Source organism: Pituophis catenifer, unplaced genomic scaffold (assembly GCF_029215685.1).
Source record: "Pituophis catenifer annectens isolate HBS135680 unplaced genomic scaffold, rPitCat1.0.hap2 SCAF_1, whole genome shotgun sequence".
Classification (NCBI taxonomy): domain Eukaryota; kingdom Metazoa; phylum Chordata; class Lepidosauria; order Squamata; family Colubridae; genus Pituophis; species Pituophis catenifer.
Window position 1 is genome coordinate 231,393,222 of NW_027256881.1, and position 27,977 is coordinate 231,421,198.

At 42.9% G+C, this 27,977-nt stretch overlaps 1 protein-coding gene across 3 annotated transcripts; it reads left to right on the forward strand.

Annotated features, from left to right (window-relative positions):
* Positions 1-379: 379 nt before the first annotated feature.
* On the forward strand, positions 380-27,572 carry CTDSP1 (CTD small phosphatase 1). 3 transcript variants are annotated; one of them, XR_011601066.1, is made up of 8 exons: positions 380-865; positions 16,469-16,617; positions 18,755-18,856; positions 19,321-19,377; positions 22,184-22,276; positions 23,830-24,015; positions 24,375-26,996; positions 27,117-27,572. XR_011601066.1 is itself a non-coding variant. In XM_070954024.1 (7 exons), the coding sequence occupies exons 1-7, from the start codon at positions 799-801 to the stop codon at positions 24,501-24,503; spliced, it is 783 nt and encodes a 260-aa protein (XP_070810125.1). In that variant the 5' UTR covers positions 380-798; the 3' UTR covers positions 24,504-27,572. The 3 variants fall into 3 exon arrangements, 2 of the variants coding, with proteins under 2 accessions (XP_070810125.1, XP_070810223.1); XM_070954024.1 differs by having other exon boundaries at positions 24,375-27,572; XM_070954122.1 differs by lacking the exon at positions 22,184-22,276 and having other exon boundaries at positions 24,375-27,572.
* Positions 27,573-27,977: the final 405 nt, after the last annotated feature.

Consider the following 27,977-nt stretch of genomic DNA (forward strand, 5'->3'; position numbering starts at 1 on the left):
CCTCCCACTCCGACCTTGCCGAGCGGCCCTCAGAAGGGGCTTTTTTTTTGGCAAGGAAAGGCAAATCGCCGAGAGTTTGGAGAGTCCGCTCGGGGGGGGGGGGGGAGAGATCTAAGATGAAAACCAAACCCCGCTGCCTTCCCCCTCTCCGCCCCCCACCCGAGTTTCGCGCCCACAGCGATCCCAGATGTGTGGTGGGCTGGGTGTGGGGACCCTGCCTGTTGGGAGAGCGGCGGCGGCGGCAACGTCGGTTCGTTCCCGAGAACGTCGCTGGTGGCTGGCTGTCCCGGGCGACCGAGGGATGCCATTGCCCTTTTAAGGGGTAGCTTGAAACCGCGCCTGGGCTCCATGTTTGTATCAGAACCCGTGAAGAGGGAACTCCATGTTGTAACAAAGTTTCCTTCGCCCGCCGTCTTTTTTTTTTCTCCCCCTCCCCCTTTTTGTTTTGTTTTGCTTTTCCCTTTCCCCGTCTCCCCCCGCCCCTCCCCCACCCTCTCATCTCCCCTCTTCCGTTTTCTTTTCCTTTTATTTATTAGTTTCTTCCTTCCTTCCTTTTTTTTTTTTCTCTTTCGTTCCGTTCCGTTCCGCTGCTGTTGCTGCTGCCGCCGCGGTGGTGGTTGTTGTTGTTGTTGTTTTTTAAAAAAAACACAACCGGGGGTGGGGGGGAGGAAATAATAAGATATATATATATAAATCTGTGCGAAGTCCCGGAAAATTCCCCGAAGCGGCGGCGGCGGCGGCGGCGGCGGCGGAGAGACAATCGGAGGCGGGAAGAGAGCTCTCTGCACGTCTGGTCTAATGGACAGCGGACCCATTATCACCCAGGTTACCAAGGAAGAGGTGAACAGTCCTCTGCAGGAGAAAGGTAAGCATTTTTAACAACCCCCCCCCCCCTCTTCCTCTTCCTCCCACGCGGGGCATCGGCCGCGGATGCTTTGGGGATCGCGTCTGCCTGCCCTCCTCGGGTGAAATGCCTGGAGGGGGGGGGGTCTACAGGTCGCCCAAAGCGGAGCTGCAAGAAGCCCGGCGACCCTCTCGGGTTTGACAGATCGCCTCTCCCCCCACCCCACTCCACCTCCGGAGAAGAGAAGCGCTGGATCGCCCTGCGCGCCTTCGGTGCCAACGGCTGGAACCGGGGAGGGGCGCTTGCAGACTTTTCCCTCCGAAGGGCCTCCGGAGTCACTCCGATTTTTGAGATTCCGGTAGCAAAGCCGAAGTGGCGGGGGGGAGGGGAAGCGGCGGACGGAATGTCTTTTAACACGCGTGTTTCTTTCTGGGCTCGAAGATGTTCCCCGACCCCCCCACCCCCACCCCCCGTCGACGCCGCGTCCCGCGAATTCCAGGCGTTCCCTAACGCGGGCGCGGATGGCAGAGCCGTCTTCAACCTGGGGCCCGCGGGACGTTACACGATTGCATGCCCTGCGCCCGTGAGTTGTGGGGAAGGGCGGTGGGAGCTGCAGCCTCAGGCATCCGGAGGCAGCAAAGTTGGGGATGGCGGGGTGGGTGGGAAGCGTGCTCGGGACCCCATCCCGTCCTGTGGACAAAGCGCCGAGACATCAGCGCAACCGCTTTGCACACGTGCGTGTATTTTCTCTAGGAATGGTTGCGAAGTCCGCGCAGGCTTTCCAAACCTAAACCCCGCTCGCCTTCTGTCGGGAGCTGCCCGAAAGGCCTCGTTTTGCCATAGCAAATCGCTTGATACCGCATATCCTCGGGAAGGGCTGGGGCTTATAGATGAAGGGCCTACAGTTGCCCTGGGTGCGTATCTGGGGTCTTTGGGCACCTCTGCTGCCCCCATCCCAACTCCTTTGCACCGAATATTATGGCAGAAGAAGCTGTACGGCAGCTGAGTCCAGCAACAGGTTTTATTCAGACAGCCTGCCTTCCTCAACCTGGTGGGTTCCAGGGATCGGATTCCCATTTCCATGTTCTTGGCAGAATGGGAGTTGTAGTCTGAGCCATCTGGAGTGGGCGAGAGGGAGACAGATTAGTGCAAACGGCATCCTACTGCATGCCCTCCCCCCCCAACCCCCCCCACCCCATATCCTGGATGCCTCTCCCCATCCAACTGTCTGTCAGTCACTGTTTTTCCAGGAGGGAGAGAACTGGGACGGAGAGAACTGGGCTGTTTGCAATGGAGGTACCTTTTCCAGATGTTTCCAGCTGTGGGTTTCCGCTGTTGCTGCTTTGGAGGGATGGAAAGTAAGGACAGGAGGGTGGGGATTGGCTTTTGAATTGAGGATGGACAAAATCTCCTAGCAGAGACTGGACACTGCATACCAGCCAGTTTTGTGCCAGGGATTAGTAAATCAACTAGAAGGCTCCTCTGCTGGACAGAAGCCAGAGGCGCTGAATCGGGTGTTTTTATTGACATTTCAGGATTGATCTCTTAACTTGCAGGAATCCAGAGTCTCCCTGAGTGGTAGGAAGAGCAGCATTTTCTCAATCTTTTGGCATATCGCCTCCCACTCACTTTTCCTTCCAGTATGGCCCTTTTGTAGCACCTAGCTTGTCGATCAGAAAGGTCGGCGGTTCGAATCCCTAGTACAGGTCTCCTGCATGACCAGGGGGTTGGGCTGGATGACCTCCAAGGTCCCTTCCAACTCTGTTACTGTTACTGTAGAAAGGAGCCGCTCTGATGTTATGGCAGAAACGTCCAATTGCTTTTGTCCCCGTTTTGTATCGTGAACAGAGGTATACCAGTGGCAATCTTAACAACAGCAACCACAAGAGGGGGAGGGGGCAGAGAGTATGTGACCCATGTCTTTACGGATTCTTCTAGACTTTCTACACCACTTCCTGGTGAACAGAGAGGAAGGTGCTGGTTAGCAAGAAATTGGAGGCGGCCTTCGTTTCAGAAATTCAGACCTCTTGCCCATCAGATGCTTTGACAGTGAGGCAAAGGGGAAGGATGGTTCTTCACTGCTGAGCAGACCGGACTTGTGGAATGGAGGCATTCCTGGTCATTTGCAGCAATCTGGGGAAATGTAGCTGTTTGAGTCTTCCTTCTCTGATTTCCACCATTTGAGCCTGGATGTATCAGGCCAATAAAAGACGGAGGTGCAGAGGATGGAGGAAATGGAAAATGGATTTCCTTCTGACCACAGTTTGTCTGAGCCAGAAGGAGCCATGGTTGAGCTGGGAAGACCACAGGGATCTTGGAAGACAGCGGCAGGTTTTCTTAATGTATGTCATTCATCGGAATATAAAATAATGCTTGGTTAGAGATGCAATTCAAGATTGGAGCTTAGGAGAGAGTCTCAGGGCCGTTGTAAACAGTGAGCAGAGAGGTTTGCACCAATTCTACTCTAGCAACTAAAGAAACCCCACCAGTCTACCTGAAAGTAGACATTTATATATCTGAGTAAGCGAACCAACCGGAGCATTACTGGGCTGCCAAATATGGCTGGCAGGCTGTCTGCCTTCAGGAGTCCCATGTGGAATAAGGACATGTATGCAAGACCTGGTAATGATTCGGGTTGGTTGAAGAGTTTGCACCTTTCAGTCAGCTACCGAGAAGTTGCCTTATGTTGCACTGAGCTACCACAGAAGGAATATTGTCTATAATTAGACAATATAGACAAGGTTAACTTCAGACCAACAATCTATTAAGCAATACCCCAATCAAGAAACTGTCAAAGAGCCACTATTAGTAAACAGCCCAACCAAAGAATCTCTAAGACCGCCCCCACCCACACAGACAGGCAAGACACCAGAATATAAACTGAACAGCAAACAGCACTCCTTACTACCTAGCACTGATGATGTTACCTAGTTTGGTAATGAAACGTCTGGAAGAAAACAGGCAAGCTCAGAGAGCACCAAGGACCCCACATTGTCTATAATTATTGTTAATGGACTTTCAAAGCATCTGGCTTCAGGTTTCCATACTGCCTGAAATCCTCGGTGTTCATCCTTGGAATCATAGGAGAGGTGGGTCCAGGGTCTTTCTCCCATGCCATGGAAGAGTCTTGGAGCACAAATAAAACAGTAAGCTAGAAAAGGCAGAAATACGGGCAGAAAATAACCTGCAGGGATGCAGAAACCTCTCAAGTTAAGTTTTAAACATTTGTCATATTTATCTTATCCATCCATCTATCTATCTATCTATCTATCTATCCATCCATCCATCCATCCATCCATCCATCCATCCATCCATCCATCCATCTATCTATCTATCTATCTATCTATCTATCTATCTATCTATCTATCTATCTATCTATCTCTATACTTACTTACTTACTTACTTACTTATTTACTTACTTACCGTACTTACTTATTTACTTTTCTACACTACCCATCTTGCCTAAGTGACTCAGGGCAATTTACAGGAAGTCCTCAACTTAACAACCATTCATTTAATGACCGTTCAATGTTACAACAGCACTGGAAAAAAAGTGATTTTCAGACATACTTACAACCATTGCAGCACGACCCAGGATCATGTGATCAAAATTAAGATGCTTGGCAACAGGCATGTATTTATGATGGTTGCAGCGTCCCCGGAGTCACATGATCCCCTTTTTGCGACCTTCTGACAAGCAAAGTCAATGGGGAAGCCAAACTCACTTAACAACCATGTTACTAACAACTGCAGTGATTCACTTAACATCTGTGGCAAGACAGGTTGTAAAATGGGGGCAAAACTCACTTAACAATTGCCTTGCTTAGCAATGGAAATTTTGGCTTCAATTGTGGTCGTAAGTCGAGGACTACCTCTGTACAATACCACCATAAAGGTTAACAATTGAAAGGTTAACAAGGCAATGGAAAGCCGCCACCAGTCAGAGTAGACAATGCAGATTTGAAAGACAGCCTAATATAGAGAAATTTATCATTCCAGCCCTTGGAGAAAACAGCCTTCAAAACAGAACTTAGGTAAAAGGCTCAGTGACTTTCAGTGACTGGTGATTCCCACATAGGAGTACTGGGATAGGATTCATACATAATATTAAGTGGGGTCCTTAGTGATCTTGGTTGGTTGTTTGACTTATAATATTAAATCAAACCAGTTTAGTCAGGGTTTTATTCCCCCATAAAGCTGAACCTTTATGGTTGAGTTTGTAGTTCACGCTAAGCAAGAAACAAGTGAATCGCATAATGGCTTATTGCTGTACTATGTCCATCAGGTGCACTTGGATGGCACCAGATGAGAAAATGTGGCAAACGCCCTTGTCCATTCCTCTTCCCTTCTAATGCTTCCCTGAAATAGGCCTGCAGGTTCTGTTTTGAATCGAATATATCCAGGCTGCTTGGAGAAGGTAGGTATTGAACAGGAGTTCATCTGGTTAAATATTGTTTCCTCTGAAAATTGTCCTAAGCCCAGTCTAAAAGGTTTATTTTGTTCTTCACAATACTTTATGGATTTTAGTGAGAAAAGGCTCATGTTTAAAACTCCCATTTAGTTCCTATTTCATCTCTTTTGACAGGATAACTATATCAGGGTGAAAAGAAATCGAATTCTAGCTCCCTTTCTCTATTTTGAAAGGTACTTAATCATTCTTCTCAAGCCTGTTGTGATAATTCCTTCTATAAGTTGAACACATTCAATTCCCATGGAATTTCACTGTGGAGAGAATTTATAAGCTCTTATATAATAGACATTGTAATAGTTCTTCATCCTCTCACAGTATCTATCCGGCTCTCAAAGCTTTGTTTAATAATTATAATTTACATACAACTATTTCTTTGTGTATTTATTTTTATTCCTTTGTTATTTTTATTGGTAACTCTAGGCTGCAAACATACCTAATACTCCTTCCTGCTCCTCTTTTCCTCACAACAACAGCCCTGTGAGGTGGGTTGGGGGGAGGGAGAGTGGCTAGCCCAAAGATTCTATAATATTTATTATATTTACAATTCATAATAATTATGCTAAATTTATAATTTAATTTATAAGTACCATTTTTAATCTATATATATAAAAGCGAAAACCACTCACGGCATAATTACAAAATCTCCAGAACTGTAAAGCCTACAAACTTGAAATTTGCCACATATGTTCCTCTTGGCTTCTAGGTGCTCACTAAGAAAGGATTTTTCAAAATGACCATCAGAGCATTAGTATTTCCTATATTATTAACACGCTCTCATGCTAAGGAGTTCTACTCCCCCTCCCCACCTGAAAAGAAATCTGTTCCAAATGCAAAACACAAGCAGAGGAGAGGAGTTTCACTTTCAGTTTTACTTTCACAGCAGCAAGCAGCTTTACTACAGAACAGTTGAGCTGAACCACGCCCAGCCTCCTTCCTGTCTCCTTGCTCACACAGCAAATACTGTCTGAGTTTCCAAACACTCCTCAACTCTCTCACACACTGATAGGATGCTAGCCAGATGAATGCCAATGGATGCTGCAGGCTGGGACATTCTACTCCCACTCCCCCTCTGTTCCAACTGCCAGTTGCATTATATTAACTTCCTCTGATGCTACGGAGTTACACATTCTACATTAGGCTGCAAGTGTCAATTTATCAAGCCTGAGCACATAGTTTTTTAGCGAAGCATGGGCATCCAGCTAGTTTCCAATATGGATGATCATAATAATGGTTTTAAAGGTAATTGCAAGGATAGCAAATGCAAATGAAGCAATAATAGCAAATGCAAGTGAAGTCATTTGTACAGGTGAATGTGCCATGCTAGGATAATTGACAATTGTGTTACTTTTAATGAATTAAAATAAAGGCAAGATACGATAAACAGTCCATCTCCTTTGTATGTTAACGTTCAACAGAGAAATGCGTTGCTTCTCTTAAAAATATGATTGAAGGCTCAAAAAAAAAATTGATCCCCCTACTTGTGGCAGGCTAATGCTATTATAATGCAATTAAGAGTTATACCACTTAATTCTGCATCAAGCAGAAGAAGCATAAAGCAAGACTCCTAGAAAAGCTGATTACAAAAACTGATTTTATTTATGCTTTTTTGTAAGAAATAGGAGATAAAAGTCCCAGACTTCTAAAATCTCCAGAGAAAACCCCAAACTGCCTCAGTGGTCTTTGGGGCACAGTTAAAGTGTGGTTGGAAGTAGCTATAGCAACAGCACTTGGACTTATATACCTCTTCACAGTGCTTTACAGCCCTCTCTAAGTGGTTTACAGTCAGCATATTGCCCCCCAACAATCTGGGTCCTCATTTTACTGACCTTGGAAGGATGGAAGGCTAACCTTGAGCCAGTCAGCATCGAACTCCAGGCTGGGGGCAGTCTGCAATACTGCATTTTAACCACTGCACCATCATGGCATGTTGCAATGGGAGGCATGAAAGCCCCTTGAAAAATAGTTTGAAAGCGTTCAACTGGTTATATTGGGACTGAAAACTGTATCGGATGCTTGGCCCATTTTTTTAGAATTTGGAAGGAGGCTTAGCGTGGGAATGAAAGTTGATTGCTCCCCGAAGGTTGAACTAAATGGACACCCGTCCCTACCCTTTGCTGACCTCCTCTGCCTTCTGAGAGAGTGGGAGGTTGGTCTGCAGAGCGGAGTCCTTCAGTCATGTCTTACCTGGCTTAAGGTTTAGGGCAGATCCATCCATTGTATTAGACGAACAATAAATCAGACCACTACAATTTGTTCTGTGTGTATAAAGCCTGACTGTGTGTTGAATGAGAATTCAGTCTTTATCTTAGAAAGGTAGGCCAGTATTGTATCTTGCATATATTTGGGGGACAGGGTGGAACAAAGACTTTCAAGTCCCATAAACCTTACCTAACATCGTTAGCAGTAGGGATGATGGGAGTTGCAGTTCAAGTACATCTGGAAAACAACATGTTACCCCCCCTGGCCTGAGGCCATTTAGTGACTTCATGGCTGAAGTAAGATTTCTTGGACTTTCTAGCCACTGCAACCTCTCCTCCTTTAATTTATTGTTGATTTATTTATTTTTTACAGCCTGGCCCCTAATCCCAAAGTTCTTGGCAGGATACAACACATTAAAAATATTAAAAACAACAGCAATAAAAATAAATCCACCCTGGCCCCCACCCACCCCAAGATAGATGCCAATAATAACACTAAAGTAATCTTCGGGGCTTGGTGAAATAAAACTGTCTTCAATGATCTTCTAAATGCAGTGAGAGAAAAGAGCAAAAATGTGAGCAAAATCATTGCAGCAGCAGTCCAGGGAGAAAGGGAGTCTCGGGTAGCATATATATTGAATGAATTCAATTAAAAGGACAGCTCCTGTGTCAATCTTATAGCAGCTCCTCCTGGGTCTTGGCAGCTAAGGAGATGTGTCCAAAGCTTCTGTTGGAGGGCTGAAGCAGAAGCTGAAGCTGAGCCGAAGGAGCTTCTTGGATGAGAAGCGAAACATCTTCAAAGAAAAACCAGAAAGTCCAGTTGCCTCTTGAAAAAAGCACCTTTGGGACAACCATAACCTGGATGACTGAGAATCTCCATAGACATCTCGGATTTGAATCTAATCCCAGTGCAAATATAAGAAGCTAGTATATATTCCCTTTGTTTCCATCCCATATAGACTATGGGGAGTAAGTGAATCCCATATAGACTATGGGGAGTAAGCCCTTAAAGGGCTGCTATAAAGCTTATGGAAAGCAACAATCAGAATAAAATGTACTGTTTAAAGTATTGTGATTAATGTCAGTGAAATGTAGTGAGTTAGAGTCTGCCACGAAGCTTATTGGGTGACTTTAAACCATTGATTGGGATGGAACATTATCCTAACCATTTATTTAACCATGGTTTGTGAAATGAATCAGACTGGCCCAAAGCATCCCCATGATGTCAACCATGGTTCATTCAGCATCACGGCGACATGGACATATTTGTAGCGAGCCAAAACCAATCAATTCTTGCTAGAGTTATGTATAAAATAGGAACCTAGGCAGTTTAATCAGTGCCACTAACTACCCAATCGTAATTTTCCTTGGTGATAGAAGCAGGAGAAGGATCAAGTGGCTTTCCTCTTGAAATTAGCTGTCATTTGTTGTGATGGGAGTGTGCTGTGTTTGTTGAGAAATAACTTTGTATCTTTTTGGAGCACTGCACCAGCGACTAAATTCCAGAAAGTCATAACTGAAGCCAGAATAGAAACCGGATTCAATTTTGTTTGTGATTAAACATAATCTAAATTAAATGTAGTTGATATGATTACATTCCAGTTATATGCTTAATCATTTTCCCTGCTGTCACATTAACAATTACAATTGGGTAAAAACATCTGGAGGTCTCTCGGGGTCATAATAAAGGGAGGAGGTACAGGTTGGACATCTCTGCAATAAGAAAACAGCTGGAATCTTCATTTTTCTTTTTTTCACTCTATATTGATAATTGTAATAAACATGTAAGCATGCTTAATCAGATTTCTTGGTCAACTTTCTTAGTTAGACAAATTCATGGAAGGCAGTTATGTTCAATGCTGACAAATAATGGCTTAGTGTTAACTCTGAATGTGGCCTTTATCTCAAAAAGACCTAAAACAGTTCTATTAAAAGGGTTTTCTAGGCTTAGGAGAGGTGACCACTGACCTCCCGAGGTTATCGACAGTATCGATTGTATGATCTTCGTGCCCCCACCTGCAGTTTGCTAGTTGGCTAGTAGGGGTAACAAAGTAGTGTTTGAATTGGACCATAGATCTAATTTGGGCAGTGAGGTATTTTTGATTATTACAATGTCTTTCTGCTAGCTTCAGGCAAGTGACCTGTCAATGATGGTTTATCTCCCCACCACCTACCATTCTTGCAGTTCAAGGTTTCATTAAGCCCCTGGTGTGCATGGATGGTTGGCTTGATGGGTCGACAGACAGCCAGGCCTGTTGCGGTGTGAAGCTGTGATGCTATTCTTTTCTGAGCTCATTCCTGCTGGTTAGAATGTCGGCCTTGTGTTCTAACACAATCTCTGTGACCACCCCCTTTTGCATGCCACGCTCAATGAGTGCTTGTCTCATTTGTATATTCATAACGGTGACATCATTTGCCATCATCTGCCATCCTATGTAGGAGAAATCAGTGGAGTCCGTGGCCCTGCTTGTTTGGACCTTAGCCTTCCTAGTTAAATCTGGAGTAAAAGTGAAGGAAGAACTGCATGAGCCATTTTATTTATGAGTTGCTTTAAAGCATCTGTACTTTGCTCTTTGCCCAGAAAAGCTCTAGTTGTTGCTAACAGATCAATGAAACCAGAACAGGCTGTCCTCAAGTTTTAATCAGTACAGACACAACACAGAATTTGAAAGAGAAGGGAAGGGAAGGGAAGGGAAATATTTTAATATTGTTTTCCTCTCTTTTTTGCAATGACCTGCTGAAATGCCGCAGGACTCTTGATATGGATACAACAGTTGGAATAGATATTGTGCAGGCAGGGGAAATTACAGGGCTTTCTGCTGAGCAGAACTAAGAATGGCACAAGTTTCCTTTGCTGGGCCTGTTGTAAAGAGGCCTGGTTACTAAATGTAGCCATGACTAAGTGCCATTGGCAAAAGTCACTGTATACTTAGAATGTTTTCTTCAAGCTACTTGTGGCATTCTCCTAGAAACTATCTTCTTCGATCAGTAACAGCCTCAGAGGCCAGGGGTTAAATATTATTCATTTACAGCAAGAACTCTCTTAATTCTGATCTCTATTTAATAATGGCAGGATTTGGGAGACACCTTATCATTTGTTATCGAATTCTTTGGGGCCATTCCTCTGCCATATTTGCTATGGCTAATTTTAAACTCCCGGTTGAAGAATTCTGGGAATTGAAATCCACAAGTCTTAAAGTTGCCAAGTTTGGAGATTGGAATATTAGTGGCACAGATAGGGGAAAAAAACCCCAGAGACCTGGTAGTGCTCAGAATGGCCTGTGACACTTGAGATTTTGAGATTTACCTCTGATTTCCCAGGGAAAAAGTCCAAACCAGCCAGATATGGTTAGTACAACAATATGCATTGAGTGTATCTGCACTCAACTAACAGAATTTTTTTAAAAATTTTTTTAAATACAAATAATACAAACATAGTACACATACATCTAAATACAAAAAAAGAAAGAAAAAGGGAAAAGGAAAAAAACAAATATTACAGTGTACCCCCCCCAGACCATTTTCCCTTCCTTATATTTCTTCATCTATAACAACTAAAAGATATACAATATATTCTAATTGTGCCCTTATCCCCTCCAAAACAACATATATTCTTGAGTAGGTTTATTCCCTTTGCCTTCCACCAACACTGATTTTATAAAATCCCCCCATATTTCATTATAATTGTTTGCTTTGATCATCCCTTTTTAAAATTTAATTTCTGTTGTTAATTTATCATTTGCTACCATACTCCAGATTTCAATATACCACTCATTTCTTTGAATATCCCAATTTTGTCCCCAATATTTAGCCATCACTAATCTAGCTGCCATTAACTTACATAGAATTGATAATATGAGCTTGGCTGGATCTAAGAAAGAGGCTGGAGTGATGTACCATTCACAAATGTCTGTCTTAATGGCAAATTCCTCAACCATAGCTGGTTGAGGAATTCTGGGAGTTGAAGTCCACAGGTCTTAAAGCTGCCAAGTTTGGAGAGACGCCTGTGCTAAAGTACAGTGAGATTTTGTTTCTCATTTAGGCTGGGAAACCGGAATTGGGCTTTTGAGCATGATGGTTCTTGGCAAATGACAAATGTTTTAGTTTGTATTTTTGGCTCTGGTAATCGGTTCAGTATTCAGTGCTTTGCCCCAGCAATTCTGTGTTTTGTATTCATGTGGAGCACCCCAGATCTCAAGTTTCTTTTTTTAAAAGATTGAAGGGTTGATGAATTGAGTCTGCTTTACTTGCTGTGCTGGTTTGGCCCACCTTGAATTTTCTTGTCTTTACCTGATGTGGTGTGTGATTTTCTTCTTGTTACCCTTGTCAGTAAAAACAATATTTCCAGTAGAGAACTGAATCAGAAAGAGCGGACCTAAATAGGGTTATGTTCCTCTTTGAGCATGTTTACAATATGCAGCTGCCAATCAAAGTGTAAGGTGTTCCTGAAACAGTCTGCTGAAAGTCTCTGGGGTGATGGGGGAGGGTTGCCACTGTAAGGAAGCAAATGGTTCTTGAAACCGAGGGCTCCTGGAAATTAAAAGCTTTTTGTGGGCTGAGAATGGCCTTGTTCTGTTCTCAACTAAGATCTGTCCTTCATAGTTACTGACTCATTAGGATCTGCTTTAGATTTCCTCTGCTCTCAGTGACAGCAGCTCTATCATAATGGCCCTAGATTATGGATGGGGAAATTGTGGTCCTAGGCTCACTTTAAGATACTTTGGATGGACCTCAGGGATTCCTCTGGCCATGATTGCTGAAAACTGTCAGCGTTTCCTGCCATGCTGATGTGAGTCTGTAGTGTAAGCCCTTAAAGAATGTATATCAGGGTTAACAAAAGAAAAGAAAAGTTACCCCTACCCATGTGTGCAATGTGGAGCCACTCATCGCTAGATTTTAAAGGGGCTCTTGACTATCAAAATTTTGCCTGCCTCCAAGAAAAAAAATAAAAATAAAAAACAGGGTGAGTTACTTACAACCAATGGTAATGCCCTTCTCCAATTACACTGCTGAAATTCAGCAGCAAAATACAGAAATTAGATCCTTTGATAGTTCCTATAAAAATACCGAAACAAAATACTCTTGCAAGATTGGTGTTCCTATTTTGGTTTTAACTCCCCCTCAAAAGAGGTAAAAAAGGGGAGAGAGTTGCTACATCTTTTCGAGGTCACCACTTTGCCTTCAGAAGCTCAACACTGTGTATTTACGGTCTGTTTCCTACCATTCGTGTTGAGCAATATCTTTGTGGTTATCGCATAGCTGGCTGAATAAAATATCTGATCCAGCAATTTGTAACTCTTTGTTTTCGTCATAGTTGGATATTCAGGTTCATACTCGGCTTACATAGCTGGGTTCTTCTTCAAGAAGATAGGCAGGGACCTACTGCAGTCAAGACACCATGCTTATGTGTGCCTGTGAGAATGAACAAAAAGGAAAGGCACCTGCAGGCATGAAGTACAATTTTATGTTTATTTTGTGCTGAACACATTACCATCCAGTGAGATGGTGGCTTTGTACCAGTCCATGAATAAGAAGGAAGTCAAGTGCTAGGCATATTTTTGGGACTACAATTCCACCAGGCCCATAATACACAGCTAGAAGCAAAGGATTATGGGAGTGTTAGTCAATACTCTCTCGAGAGCACCAAACTGCCGTCTTCTACAGTAGATAAATCCATGGAGAACAGGCCTATGAGAAACTATTCCTTGTTAAGATGGAATGTTCGTGTTTGAGAATAGCATGCCACTCGTTATGACTTATGGGCCAACTGTAAGAAGGCCCTTCCTGTGGATGTCCACATTTTTTTATTTAATTGCCAAAAGATCTACCTGTGGATCTGACCTAGCAAGATGACACTAAACATTTACTCTATATGATCCCCTTTGACATTAGCTTTGGCTGCAAGAAGGCTGGACTATGTCAAGCAGGTCGACAGTAAGGCTGCAATCCTAGACTGGCTTGCCTGAAAAGATAACATTGAACTTCAGAGAGGACATGCATGCATTTCTGACTGCAAAGCTGAACAAAGAGAAGATGTTTCCTCTTCCCCATGAGACACTAAGCAGTTCCAGGGGCCTGTTTATTTATTTATTTAGCGTACGGCAAAAGTGTTAACAAGCACATTGCAGTTACATTCTCAATGAGCAAATATGAAGCTATTTTACCCTCTTTGCAAATTCAAAGGTAGACTATACAGTCAATACAGGATGGAGTTGCCTGCAGAAAGTCTCTGTCTCCAAAGCAGTCAGTTCGACGTGTCGTGGAACAGTGCCCTCTGAGCACCTAACCAGAGGCCCAAACGTCACAGGACAATAAGGCAAAGTGGGTATGGCCAAGTTACACATTTGGGCAGAGCATGGATTTTCCATTTTTTCCTGAGTGTTTGCAAGGCATGGTGATGATACAGTAGCCATGGTGGTAGATGTAGTACACTTTTCATGTGTTTTCTGGCCTCAGAGTAGCAGGATAAAGCATCATTGAATTTTGGCAACTGTACCACTGGCTTTTTGAGATAGGATTAAGTGTGTGTGTGTGTGTGTGTGTGTGTGTGTGTGTGTGTGTGAGAGAGAGAGAGAGAGAGAGAGAGAGAGGGAGGGAGGGAGGGAGGGAGGGAGAGAGGGAGGGACTTCAGGTACCACATGTGGCCCTGGGACCTCTCTTGCTCTAAATAAGTTCTGCTTACGTCTGAACCTTGTCCATTCGTTTTAAAAATAAACATGGAAACATTCTTTTGCAAGTGCTACTTTGGGTCTCCTAAAAGCAACATCCTTTTACCACAGAGTGTGACCTCTGAGTATGGTTAGGATAAAAGAGATATGTTGGACTTAGATAAACTTGCAACAAAGTGAGTTTAAAAACCCAAAATAGAAGTTGTGATTCTAGAATAGGGTTACTGGGAGTGAAAGTGCTACTTTCTTTCTTGCTAGCTAGGCTTTGTGACTATATGTTCTTCTGTTCTATTGTAGCCCTGGTCCAGGCATCTCAGAGTGAAGGCAATCTCATGATTTGGGGCTGGGTTAGAGAGCACAGCAAAGAGATGAGATGGGAAAGTGAATCTAACTTAAAGCTTGGAAGATGATGACTGATTAAAACTGCCCTGGAGATTTTTCTAGTGTTGGCATCCTTGTGTGACTAAGGAAAATGTGAACAGGAGGATGTGGAGGAGAGGGGAATGGGGGAGAACACACATATATTTTCCATTTCCATAAAACAGGTATAGTTATTTGTGTGGAATTTAGGAAGATGAGATGATGTTTTCTTTTCCTTCTTGCAAAATATGGACTCAGTTGTCGTGGTCAGAAAAGTAGAAATATTAACAAAATGTCTTAATATTGAAAAACCTTCAACACTAAAATCAGATTCCTTCAACCTGGTCTCCTCTCACTTCAGCAGAGCCCTGACTAATCTCTCTCCCTTCCATAATTAGGCCTAGTACTTGCATTCTCCTTTCCCCCTCCCTGTTCAATCATACCCACGCATCCACTTTGTCTGGCACTTTTCCATTTTTGGGAAAAGCTCCATATCTCCATCAAGGATCCAACCTGCTTGATTTCTCCCCCAACCTCCTACAAGCTGGGTCTGTTCGGATGCATGAGTTTTTAACCCCACCAGTTCCCTGATCAGATAGCGGTCTTGGTTGGACGATGTTGAAGTCGATCTGGAAAGTATCAGGCTGTGGGAAGCCTGACTTAAGAAAAGCTGCCCATCAGTCTTGTTTAATGTCTCCTTGATCCACCTTTTTCTCAAGTGAACCAGACCTATTTTGCTTACAGAGCTTTTATGCAGTTATGGGTTTATTTAGACATCCATCCAACCAAATATCCTACTTAAAGCTTATCTTTTTATCTTTTCTTCCTTGCAATGATAAATGCACCCACTCACAGAAAGATGATATATTTTTCACTGGCAGGTTATATCTAATGTTGAAGTAGTAATTTGAAAAAAAAAAATGAATGTATGAATCAATAAGCATCCATGCTAAAACCAGCCTAGCGGGATGTTAGGTAGAATGTTATTGGTCTACAGTATTCACTTAAATACAGCGTTATGATTTTTTCCACCTCTGAGCCCTCTTCTCAGGAAATAAACCTATTTTGATCATAGGCATCTGTGCACAATATGGTTCCATGGCAAATGTGAGCTTACATCTTCAAAATATATGTGAAGAGAAGGGGATGCTACTGTACTGATTAAGTAAATCCTATTGTAAGAGCTGCCTATGTAGATGTTGCTAGTTTGCAAGATAATAATATCACGTATATACATATTGCATTTGAATATGGAACTTTCCAATCTTGCAATGAGTCAAAGACATTTTAAAGAAATGAAGCTTGAAAAGGAAGAAGATAGATGCTTGGATAAGGCTCTCATTTTGGGCAGAGGTTGTGTAGAATACCTCTCCGTAGGGCCAACCTAATGTTAGGTTCCAGGCAACAGAAGCTGGAAGACAGCAGAAAAGTGTTGGGCTTGAGAGCTGTAAATCACACAGCCTTGTGTTCCTAAGCCAGCCCATGGTCTTCAGATGCAAGGAGAGATGTTCTCCTATCTCTGGGTTGAAGGAGAATTCGTCCTGCAGCCCACTTGGCTTCTACACGTGGAATGGGAGGGATGCTCCTTATTCTTGTCTTAGGCAGTAAAGTATCTTACCTTTTCCAGCAAGCCGGGCTGGCCTAATTTTTTTAAGTGTTTTTAATTGTTTTGTTTATCATTTTTAATTAATGGGGCCAAATTTATATATATTTTTAATTGTATTTTAATATTTGTATTTGATGTTTTTACTTGGCTGTTCACCACCCTGAGTCCTCAGGGAGAAGGGCGGTATACAAATTCAAAATAAAATAAAATAAAATAAAATAAAATAAAATAAAATAAACCTTTGACAGGACAGCTGTGCAGTTTCATTTCCACTTGCTTGTCTTTTCTGGCCACCTACCCTCCTCCCCCCCAACCCTGCAGGTGTTCAGAACCAAACATCTTCCAAGAAACCCAGGAATCGCAGCATCTTCCAATCGCTTTTTTGCTGCCTTTGCCATGACAACTCAGAGCCTATCCCTGTCAATAATAATGCCCCACTGCTGGTGGAAGAAAACGGTTCGGTGACCAAGGTATGTTGAAGTGTCTCTTTGATTCCTGGGGTTTTTTTTGGCCATCAAGGTTCTTGCCTTACAGGATGGAACCAACCTTTGATGCTCCTGAGAACAACGCATCCATTTGTCGGAAGGAGCTCGTGAACAGTCTACCCCATGACTTTCCAGATAGGTGGGATTGAAGCACCGTCCTCCTAGCAAGCAAAATAAATTATTGTGCACCATTGGGACTGATGAATATTGTAGTCCAAACCATTCAATAGATGCTATGTTGGGAAAGGATATGTTAGGTTTAAGAAAAGGGCTGTTGTCCACACCCTTATTTCAATTCATGATATTTCTACTCATTGAGAATTCTCAGGCTAGAATCCTAAACTTCAAAATAATAAAACTCCAGGCTGGAGGTTGGAGGAGGCATGAAAACTTTAATGGATGTCATCAGGTGACATTAAGCCCTGAGAACCAGAAAAGAGCTTGAGAAATTAGAATGCCCACTGCAGACCATTCACTATGCGTTAAGTCACCCTCTGCAATGCTTTAATTGCTTTCTTGTACTTGGATAAGGAGAATTAGTTACATTCCACATAGATGGCATATCTGCCATGCAAACCCAGAGGTTGGAAAGAGATCTTTGAAATACATTTGGCTGCTGGTCTCGTCACATAATCCCTTGTTGCTTAGCTGCCAATAGATAATGACAGGTGACAAGTTTGAGGGGATGGGCAAGAAGAGTCATGGCGGTCTTGCCTAGCATTTCTCTAATATCTACGCTGTGAGATGGCAATCTAGTTAGAGATTGGGTTTCGTCTATATTTGAAAGAACACTCTGTAACAGAACAAGTACCCAACTGGTATTTGCACTGGACTATACAAAAATCAAACATTAGCGACTTAAGCTATCCACCCACTACTTTTAACAAAAAGATTATGACCTTATTAAGAGCCTTCTATATTTCTGGCATCCCTCAAGATTTGTAGCTTGTTGCCCATGGGGGCTGGGCTGCCAGAACATTAACACACCTTCTAACCCTGGGGTGTCAACCTCACGTCGCGTGATGTATTGGGACTGTTTTCCCCTTTGCTAAACCGGGCGTGGGCGTGTCCAGCGCATCTGTCCAGCGCATCCAGGCAGGGCTGTCAATATAATAATTTTAAATTGGGGTATTTTAATTTTTGGGGTTTTAAATCGGCCAAATCTATTTAATTATTTTAATTTTTAATTATTGTTGTGTCTTGTGTTTTTAAATTGGCTGTACACCGCCCTGAGTCCTTTGGGAGAAGGGCGGTATAGAAATAAAATTATTATTATTATTATTATTATTATTATTATTATTATTATTATTATTATTATTATTATTATTATCTGGCCTGTAGGCTGGGAATTTGACAGCCCTGCTCTAACCGATAGAGATTTTTTTCAAAACAATGATTAAGAAGCTAAGTGTGGTGCTAATGTATGAATTTCCTAGTTAATTTTGGACGATCACCAGAGCCTTTAATTATTCAGAGCTCCTGAGCTACCAACTCTCTTTAAACTTCCACCCCAAGCTGATTCATTTTTAGATCACCTGAGCCTTGATATACTAGCGCCCTCTATTGCCCAGTTTTATAACTGCTAATGCTTAGGCTTGGCTTCCAAACCTGTTCCCCCTGTTTGCAAGTGTAAAGCACCCCATTGCAGCTACTTCATCTTCCCAGCCTATATTTTATAGCTATGGAATCATAGAATAAGGATGGGTTATAGCAGAAGATTAGATAGATAGATAGATAGATAGATAGATAGATAGATAGGGAGGGAGGGAGGGAGGGAGGGGGAGAGAGAGAGATTCATTCTAATCCTCAGTCTTTCTGTCTTGGTTGCTGGCTATCCTTTTGTCTAATAGTGTTCTATAGAGGACTGAGGACAGAGATTTTGATACCTGCCAAATATTCCTTGATGCTAATATGGGGAAGCAAAGTAAAAGGAGACAGCATCCACTTTTCACAAAACACATGGAAGACCTCTGATTGTAGAGCATTCATGCTCTTTACAGGTTAATTCCCATTGTCCCTCACAGCAGGTGTCAGAGGTTGAAATTCCTTGCTTCTATAGCTTTTTAAAATCCAGATGTTTAATCTTAAGTATACATGTCTCTCTGTCTTTATCACCCTGCAGACCACAGTCAAATATCTGTTGCCAGAAATCAAACCCCAAGATGCCAGTAAAATATGTGTGGTGATTGACTTGGATGAGACATTAGTACATAGTTCCTTTAAGGTCAGTTCTTACATACTTACCTCTCTTCCTCTTTCTTTCTTTCTTTCTTTCTTTCTTTCTTTCTTTCTTTCTTTCTTTCGTCTTTCTTCTTCTCCTCCTCCTCCTCCTCCTCCTCCTCCTCCTCCTCCTCCTCCTCCTCCTCCTCCTCCTCCTCTTCCTCCTCTTCTTTGCTGATTTTCATTCCAGGCAGTTCTATTAAGTGAGATTTTTAACAGCTATATTTTTAAAACTTTCTTCATCAGAGCAGCCTTCCCCAAACTTAGTCCCTCCAAACTATTGGAGTGGATGAAGGAAGGAAGGAGATACATGACTTATTTGTTGGCAGAGCAAAATCTGAAGCTGATGTTGTTTCAGAAACCCAGGAAGTGTTTCCAACGTAACTTTTTCAAAACCAGGGAGATGGGTAGTGGGAAGAAGTCTTTTAGAAGGTGTGATTCACCTTGTGCTTCCTTCCTCCTCTCTAGCCGGTGAACAATGCAGATTTCATCATCCCAGTGGAGATTGACGGGGTCATGCACCAGGTATGGAATCTATGCTGGAAAATGGGAGAAGAGAGATTTTGGCGAGCCTGGATGGTCCTAGTGTGGCAGACAAATTTCACATTAAATCTGAATCGGTAATGGTTGCTATGGGAAACCCCTTGACAGCAGCGTGAGGGGAAAGGTCCATCTGGTAGTACTGTACAGCATTGATTTCCATGAGAAGATCTTCCCCTCAACCCCAGCATGTCTAGACCGTTAAGAAAAATATGTCTGATCATGTGAACCCCAATGGTCTGATTCAACATACGGAAATCTCCTCTATACTCCTAAACACCGGTCAGGCTGAGCTGTGATGGAGCCGAGACTGAAATCCAAAACCTCCATATATATCGTGATTGCTATTCCCATTTACAAAGGCTGTGGCTAGGTTCAAGTAATCCAGGATAGGCTGTAGGTACTGCAATCAGCCTGTTCTCGATTACTTGGCCTTGGAGGCAGCCAGCAACATCAATCACAGTGGACATGACAGTTTTACGTGCTCGCTTTCAAAGAGGAATCGACAGCTCTGCATGCTTTGAATAGTTCTCAGATGAGATTGCCCAGTGGCATCATTCCGTACCTTGGAGTTTGAACCCTTTCAGATGGATGTTGTGTGTTGCGTGTTGAAATGTGGGGATCTTCCCGCTTTGATTCGTTGTGCAAAGGGTACAAGCTGTCTTTTCCCAGCCTTTCTATGAATTGCGGATGATCTTCAAGGCGGAGGACATCTTGATCTCTATCTCTGTGCTTGGTAAAAATTAAATAAGTAAAATCAGAGCAAGTGCCAGAGAAGAACCCTATCTAGAAGTGCCTTTGTTTCATAGGTCAGTTAAGGGCTTTGAGGTTGGAGACCCTATGTCTTCAGTGTTCTGGAGGGTATCAGTCCTTTGAGGTAGACCAGGCTTGGACACCAAAGTCATGAATAATAAAATGAACTTTTATTATAGGATCATAGTAACAGAATCGTGCAACTCTGAATGTGCCTCTCCCCTCCCTGCCTTTATCCTAAAGAAAATTAGGGAGGGTCCAATCTGAGATGCTTTCTCAAATTCCACACTTTAGTCAAAAATTTCTCTTATTCAACTATTGCCTTGGCTACAGTTCTTCTTCCTGTTCTTTAAGGTTAGTCTCACAACCGATTACGCAGAGTGAAGTGTGGCAAGTATAATTCTGGGCTACTATTACAAGAGAAGGATGATCCATACGGTCCCCTCTTTTTGCCCAAGAGTGCCATTCTTGTGCTGTTTTAACTTCTGTATGAAACCTTGGTGAGAGATCATCTGTCACTTTGAAGTGAGGTATCCTCAACATCCTCATGATGCTCAACAGCATGTTATCCTCTCTGCTAACCCAGTGTCTGGGGGGGGTGGGGGCCTGGCAATCTGGATGATAGAAACAAGCTGAAAGTAAATCCCAGCAAGCAGGAGCTTCTAAAACATTGATTAGCTTTGGTTAGGATTGCCCTCCCTCACATGAATAGGTCTGTAGCTTGGCAGTTTTGCTAAACTCATTCTTCTGCTGGACTGAGTATCAGCCCTTCAAGGAAGGCCAGATCAGAAAACAAGACCCAGCAAGGACTCCCAGAACTCTATTTTATTGTTATATGGGGATAAGAACCGAATCTTCAAACCCTTCCCTCTGCCCTCTCTTATACCAAATCAAGGTGAGTTTATTATGGGCCTCTTTCTCTGACTTTTCTCAGGCCAAGGTGTCATTTACTAACCTTTTAATCTGCTGAGGGATCTTGCATTCTTTCTTATCTCTGCCTTTCTCTCCCCAGAGATACCGTTTATCCAGGAGCAATCAGTTCCAGTGATAATTCTGAATATGATCCTATAGAACACTGTAGAAAATGCCAGTGACTTGGGTTCCTCCAGGATTCATGTCTCCTGCTGGAGCAGTAGGTGGAGGTCATGGCCAGGGGACATTTACCCAGCTAGGCTGATACATTTGCAACCTTTACCTGGCAATTGTGACTCATGCTCTTGGCAAGACACTTTCAGAGCACTGCAACAGGTTTTCTACATGGGGCTGCTTTTGAAGAGGGCTTGCAAACTAGAGTTGGTACTGATCCTGGTGGTCAGCCTGCTAACAGGGAGACATACTACTGCTATCTGTCCAATTCAAAGATCTGCCTATAACCTATAAAGTCCTATAAGGAGCAGCTCCAGTTTGCTGTAGGGACTGCCTCCTCCAAATGGCGTCTACTCATTCTGTGTGGTCTTTCAGAGGAGGAGATACTTAGGATCCCCACCCCTTGTGAAGTAAGGAGGACATGAACTGAAAGCAAACCATCTTCAGGGTGACCCCAATTCACAGGAACATCTCGTTGCTGGACATGCACCTAGTCTCTCTGTTGTTGGTTTTCCATTAGGCAGGGAAATCCATTTTGTTTGTGGGGGGGGGGGAGGAGAGACCCTAATTTTAGTGATTCAGCCATCTTGTTTAGTTGATATTTTACTCTGATCAGGTTTTATTGCTTGAGCCAGTTTTGTGGCTGTTTTTATACACAGGGCTTTATTGACTGTTAGGATATTTTATTCGATTGCTGTCGTCAACCACCCAGAGTCTTGGAAGAAAGGCGGAGTATACATATGCATGTTACATAAATAAATAAATATCAGCCTATTTTCTGGGCAACCACTTTTGCCATCTAGTCTTCAGGTAGGCTTATTCTGATGCTGAGCGCTGCCTTCTTTGACAGGAACTGGGTCCATTGGTTTGTTGGCCAAGTAGGTAGGATGTGGAGCCCCCATCTTCAGCTTGTTCCATGATCCCCTTCCATGACCTCTCTTACTCTCACCAGGTATATGTACTGAAGCGACCCCATGTGGATGAGTTTCTGAGGCGGATGGGTGAGCTCTTTGAGTGTGTACTCTTCACTGCTAGCCTGGCAAAGGTACGATTCTCCTCCTCCTATCGTCCTGCTTTCTCATGAAGTGTTCAGAGTAATGGCCTTCAATTTGGAGAAAGTTAGCCAACAGAAAGAGAGAGTTTAAGAAGATGCTCATGGCAACCTTTCTATCCAGTTAAGCTCCTGATCCATTCTAAACTCAGAATTAATCCAGAAATCCTGGTCCCCAAGATCCATCTTCCCTCTTGCAAGCTGCAGTAAAAAGCTATTTCCACTCATCTGAAACAAGACTCTGTGCTTTTGATTTTCACTTCACCCCAGGATTTCTGTTAATATTTTGCTCGTTGAAAAATTCTGAAATATTTCAAAGCTGAGACATTCTTTTGTACCATTTTCCTTGATCCTAAAGAAGCAAATGTTTGACAAGTAGTCCTCGACTTAAAATCACAATTGGGACCAGTTGCTAAGCAAGGCATTTGTTAAGGGAGGCGCACCTGATTTTATGATTTTTTTTTTGCCACAGTTGTTAAGTGAATCAGAGCAGTGGTTAAGTGAGATTTGGTCATTGAGTGAATCCAGATTCCCCCGTTGACTTTGCTGGCCAGAAGTCAGCTGAGAAGGTTGCAAATGATGAACACATTACCCTGAGATGCTGCAACAGTCCCAAAGTTGCTTTTTCAAGAGGCAACTGGACTTTCTGGTTTTTCTTTGAAGACGTTTCACTTCTCATCCAAGAAGCTTCTTCAGCTCTGACTGGATGACGGGGAATGGAAGGATTTATACTCCTTGCAGAGAGCTGGTCATTTGCATTCTTTCAATGAATCGTTGAGGCCACCTGGAAGTTTATCTGTATTTTCAGGGTCACCTGAGTAGTACAAATGGGTGTGGAGCATCCTTGGAATTGCTAAAAGGACTGTGTTGTAGATTGGAGATAGATAATGTTGTATCCCTCTCCCTCTGTTGAGAGAGGGCTGTTCAGTTTTGACATAGATGGCCTCTTTGATCCCTCCTTCAAACCAGTGGTCCTCTCTGTCCAAAATGTGGACTTTGCTGTCTTCAAAAGAGTGGCCTTTGTCTTTTAAATGCAACCATGACCTGTATGACTGAGAATCTCCATAGACATAAATAGACCATAGACACGGTGATTGCCAAGCACCCGAAATTTGATTACATCATAGTGGGGAAGCTGCGATGGTCATAAATGCAAGAACCAGTTGTAAGTCAGTTTTCCAGTGCCATTGTAATTTTGAAAAGTCACTAAACGAATGATTGTAAGCCGAGGACTACCTGTATTGTAGATGTTGGATTTTTCTCTGTCTTTTGCAATTGAAAGGCAATCTGGATGAAGTCATCAGTAGAAGTCTGCTTTAATTAACAATTAGTTGGAAAAACCAGACCTCTTCTGGGGAAAGAGTTTACTAATCTTTATTTCCAATTTAGCCCCGCGGAATACAAAACATTCAGGATTTTGGCAGGAAATAAATCAATAGGAATGAATAGTGTATCCTAATACTACACACACCCCTCTTCCCATTAGAACGTCTGGAGAATCAAGTCAAACTACTTTTCCTTATCACCTGTTGGTCCTCCAATTTTAGTATGCCGATCCGGTGGCTGATCTGCTGGACAAGTGGGGAGCCTTCCGCGCTCGGCTCTTTCGCGAGTCATGTGTCTTCCACCGAGGGAATTACGTCAAGGACCTCAGCCGCCTGGGACGCGATCTGACACGGATCATCATTGTGGACAATTCACCGGCCTCTTATGTCTTCCACCCTGATAATGCTGTAAGTAGAGGGGGAGCTAAATTGGGGCAGGGTGGGCAACCGTATCAATTTGGAAGCCTTGCCCTCTGCACTGTCTCTTGAACAGACCTGAAAATATATGGCTGAAGAAGAAGGCAAGGGGAGGGGGGTAGTTTTCTACTTGGTACTTGGACCCAAGAGGTCTTTTTCTTAACACCATGCATCCTGCAGCGTGTGTGTTGTTTTTCAATTGAAAGCTAAATAGTAGAGCAGTATCATATGCAATCCATAGCACCGTATAAAGAAGTGTGCTTACATAAAATAGCTGCTCCTGGTAGCCTTACTTGAATTACCGAGAGCCACCAATGCAGTAACCTCTTACCTCTTTTCACCCCTGGCAGGTGCCTGTGGCTTCGTGGTTCGACAACATGGCTGACACGGAGCTGCTTGACCTTCTGCCTTTCTTTGAAAGACTCAGCAAAGTGGATGATGTATATACCGTGCTAAAGCAGCACCGGACTACTAGCTAGTGACCAATGGAGGGGGCAGGGTTTTGGGCAGGGGAAGTCGGAGGGGTAGGTGTGCCCATTTTGGCTACTTCCTTCTGCTGAGCAGGATGACTTGTTCCCTCGGCCTCGACAAGCAACGCAGTGCCCAGGAAACACTGCTGGAGACAGCAGAGAGCAATTATTCCCATGAGGCACCAGAAGAAACTTCAGCATCTGAATGTGATCTTGAACCCCAGAAAGGAAACCTCCTTGCTGCTATGGTTCACAGTTTCTCCCCTTGAATTATGGGTTGCAGAAACCAGGACCTCAGCCCCTTTCTCTCCACACACACAAAACATCCGATGTGACCAAAGCTATGATCCAACTATGGTCCTTTCCCTTCTAATCAGAACAGTTCTCCACTCATTTGCCACCCTCTTGTGGGGAAGATACACAAGTCTCTTTCCCCGGTATTCACTGCACTTCACTGTTGTATCTGTTCATATATCTCCATTGTCCTGATTTCAGGAAAAGTGATTTCTAAAATCGCTGGTCGGCTAGGAAGAGCCCAGATTGAAAACATTCAAGAAAAGGTGGAGAAGAAAAGCTAAAAAGAACAAGCAGAACTAAAGTGGTGTGGACGGGGCATGGATACAGAAAAGTGATAGAAAGATGTGAGCAGGGGGTTGACTGTTTTAGTGGACTCGGCTCCATCCTTAAAGGAGAAAATGTTTCTGCTTCATCAAAAGGCTTAGATTTTTGGCTTGAAATTTAAGCTGGATCTTTCGCAAAGGGGCTGTGGACCGTGTATAACTATTACACATAAGCTATCTCTTGGGACTATTCGTGAGGTCAGTTTTGTCTTTTGCTCCTCTTGAAAATATCTCCCCTTCCCCTTGTGGGAAAATTCCTAAATTTCAAAACACGGTGAGGGGAGAAGAGAGAGACTGGAAGAATTCCCAGTTTTACTCATTTCCCCCCTCCCCTCTAAGTTAAACAACAGAAGGTCTGGAGATGTTTTGTAAGGAGGAGAGGAAAAAAAATCAGGTTTGCTTCTTCCTGCTGAGACGTAAGGCGAACAGCGATGTCACCTTTACCAGCAAGAAAATAAGAGGAGTTGAAGGAGCTCCAGCCTACAAGTCCCTCTTTTCTTTTCTTTTCTTTTTAAATCTCTGGAAATAGTTCTCTCAGGCCACTTCTGTGACCAGTTGTATTGGGATAAGGTGGTTCATAATACAAACATTTGCTTAGGAGGAAAGACTGAGATGGGCATTGGGAGGCAGAGAAGGGTCTCCTTGAGATGTGAAATATGGCTGACAAAGAAAATTCTATGGGAAGGACAGAATGAAGGAAAGGATAGTCGTCTCTAAAACAGCCAAGTTCTATAATTAAGAGCCAATGTTAAAGAACAGAAGCTGGGAAGCCCATGGTTCCATATGTTGCTGAGGAACATTCATAGTTTCCTCACCTGTTATGATTATAATGTGGGAGACACAAGGGATCCTAAAACAATAGCTGGAGAGCCACAGATCCCTCCCACAGCTTAGAGAAATGATTAGTGATACTGTCCTACAGTATTTATGTTGAAGGCTTTGGAATCGTCCTCTGAACCACATTTCGTGCCGGCCCTGGCTCCTTCCTCCTTCAACCTTTAAGCCCCCTTTTTTAATCTTCTCAGTGACAGGATCCAACATCAGTCAGAATTAGACGAAACAGAGAGAGGAGATGTGGGAGGTGTATTCCTTGACCACTGTGTGTGTGTGTGGTTTTTTTTTGTCTTGCTCTACAGTTGGTGCCTTCAAATCCCACTGTCTCCCTAGAAATCTGTAATATTTCTGGATTTGCGGAGTATGTGGGGGAAATTGTGCCTTTTAGAATCAACAGACTTGCTGGTATAGCATGAGGAGGAGAAAGCAGAGTTAGTGTGCCAAAAGGAGGTGTCTCCATTTCTGCTGCTTTGTCCACAGTGCTGGGGGTGGGTGGGGGTTCCTTAAGGGGATGCTTCAGCAAAACTACGCTGACCCATCCTTGTGGTTCACAATGTTTCTTCCTATTTTTTTTCCAGTATCTTTGAAGCCTGTTTAATAGGAGAGAATTTTGATACCAAACAAGAATTTTCTTGGAACTCTGCCTGGTTACTATTTCTGCTAAGGGACTTGCCTTGGTTTCTCTCCAGTGCCATCTTAAATTTGCCTTAAAATATTTTCGGGATGTAAGAATTCCTTGTGCCTTTGCCTATTTCTCTTTTTTTTATTATTATTAAGATGCCCAAGAATCTAACTCAGGCATAGGGTACTCTGCAGATCTTGGTGGCTTGTTAGTAGCTCATTTTGAACTTCATTACTGTCTTCTTCAACATGAAGCAACAATTAAATTTACTGTTACAATGGACCAGAAATGATTGATGTGTCTGATCACTGCTGACCTACACCTGACCAGACAGTTCTGATTAACATATTGCTCCCCCTTACTAAGAATGACAGGAGGTTCAGAAACCTTTTGAATTGGGCATTGCAACCACAGCTGTCAGATCAGGTATGTTTAAAGTTGATTATTAAATTCAGCAGGTCATCTTTCAACAGTGCAAACTGCAGATTCCTTGAACAGTAGAAAAACATGTTCCTTTTTATTTTTTATTTATTTTTTCCCCAAAAGAACCATTAAAAAAAAAAACAGCATTGTTCTAACAATCTGAAGAGAGTGGAAGAAAGGAAATCTAAATGAAGGTCAAAGAAAAGAAGCTTTGTTTTTCCTTAAGACTACTGTCATCTTCTTTTTTCCCTCCTTCTGCTTCTTGCAGGTATGGCATCTATTGCTAGTACTGTATGGAAAGACCGTGTAGGTCTAAAGTCTCTCCTTAGCAGTCCTTGAGAAATTGAACCTGGCAATTTTCTCAATGGCTTGCCAGATTTGCACTTCCTGGATAAACGTGCATTGAAACACTGAAAACATGCATTGAATAACTTTCTCCAGATTTTATAGTTCTTCAAATGTATCACGGTTTTCCACAGCAAAACTGTATCAAAACACATTTTAAAATGTACAGTATTTCTAAAATATTTTTTTTCTTGAACTTGATGTGAGGCAAAAGTAAAATGTAGTGCAAAATGATCTCTAATCATTCCATATTATCTTTTAAGCCAATTTATATTATTGTCAGGTTGAATTAACAAGGAACTCTCTTGTGGTGTTTTAAGGCTGATTTTTGTTGTTTCTCCTACCACAGAAATCCCTGTGGGGGCAAAATAAAATAAAATAATAAGGTTATAATTTATGCACACACGTTGGGCAGAAAACTGTTAAGAAAGTGAGTTTTCTTTTGTGTAAACTTAGACTGCATATTTCTTTGCTGCTTCAATGGATCAACCTCCTTTGGCATGTACATAGTTTTTCCCATTGGGGTAGCTAAATTTGGCCTGAACTGTATCTTTTTTTCCTTTTTTCACCCTACCTCAGTTGCCTCCTTAATGCTGTGTTTGATGGTATAAATTGAGAAATTGCTTCATTCTGGCAGGA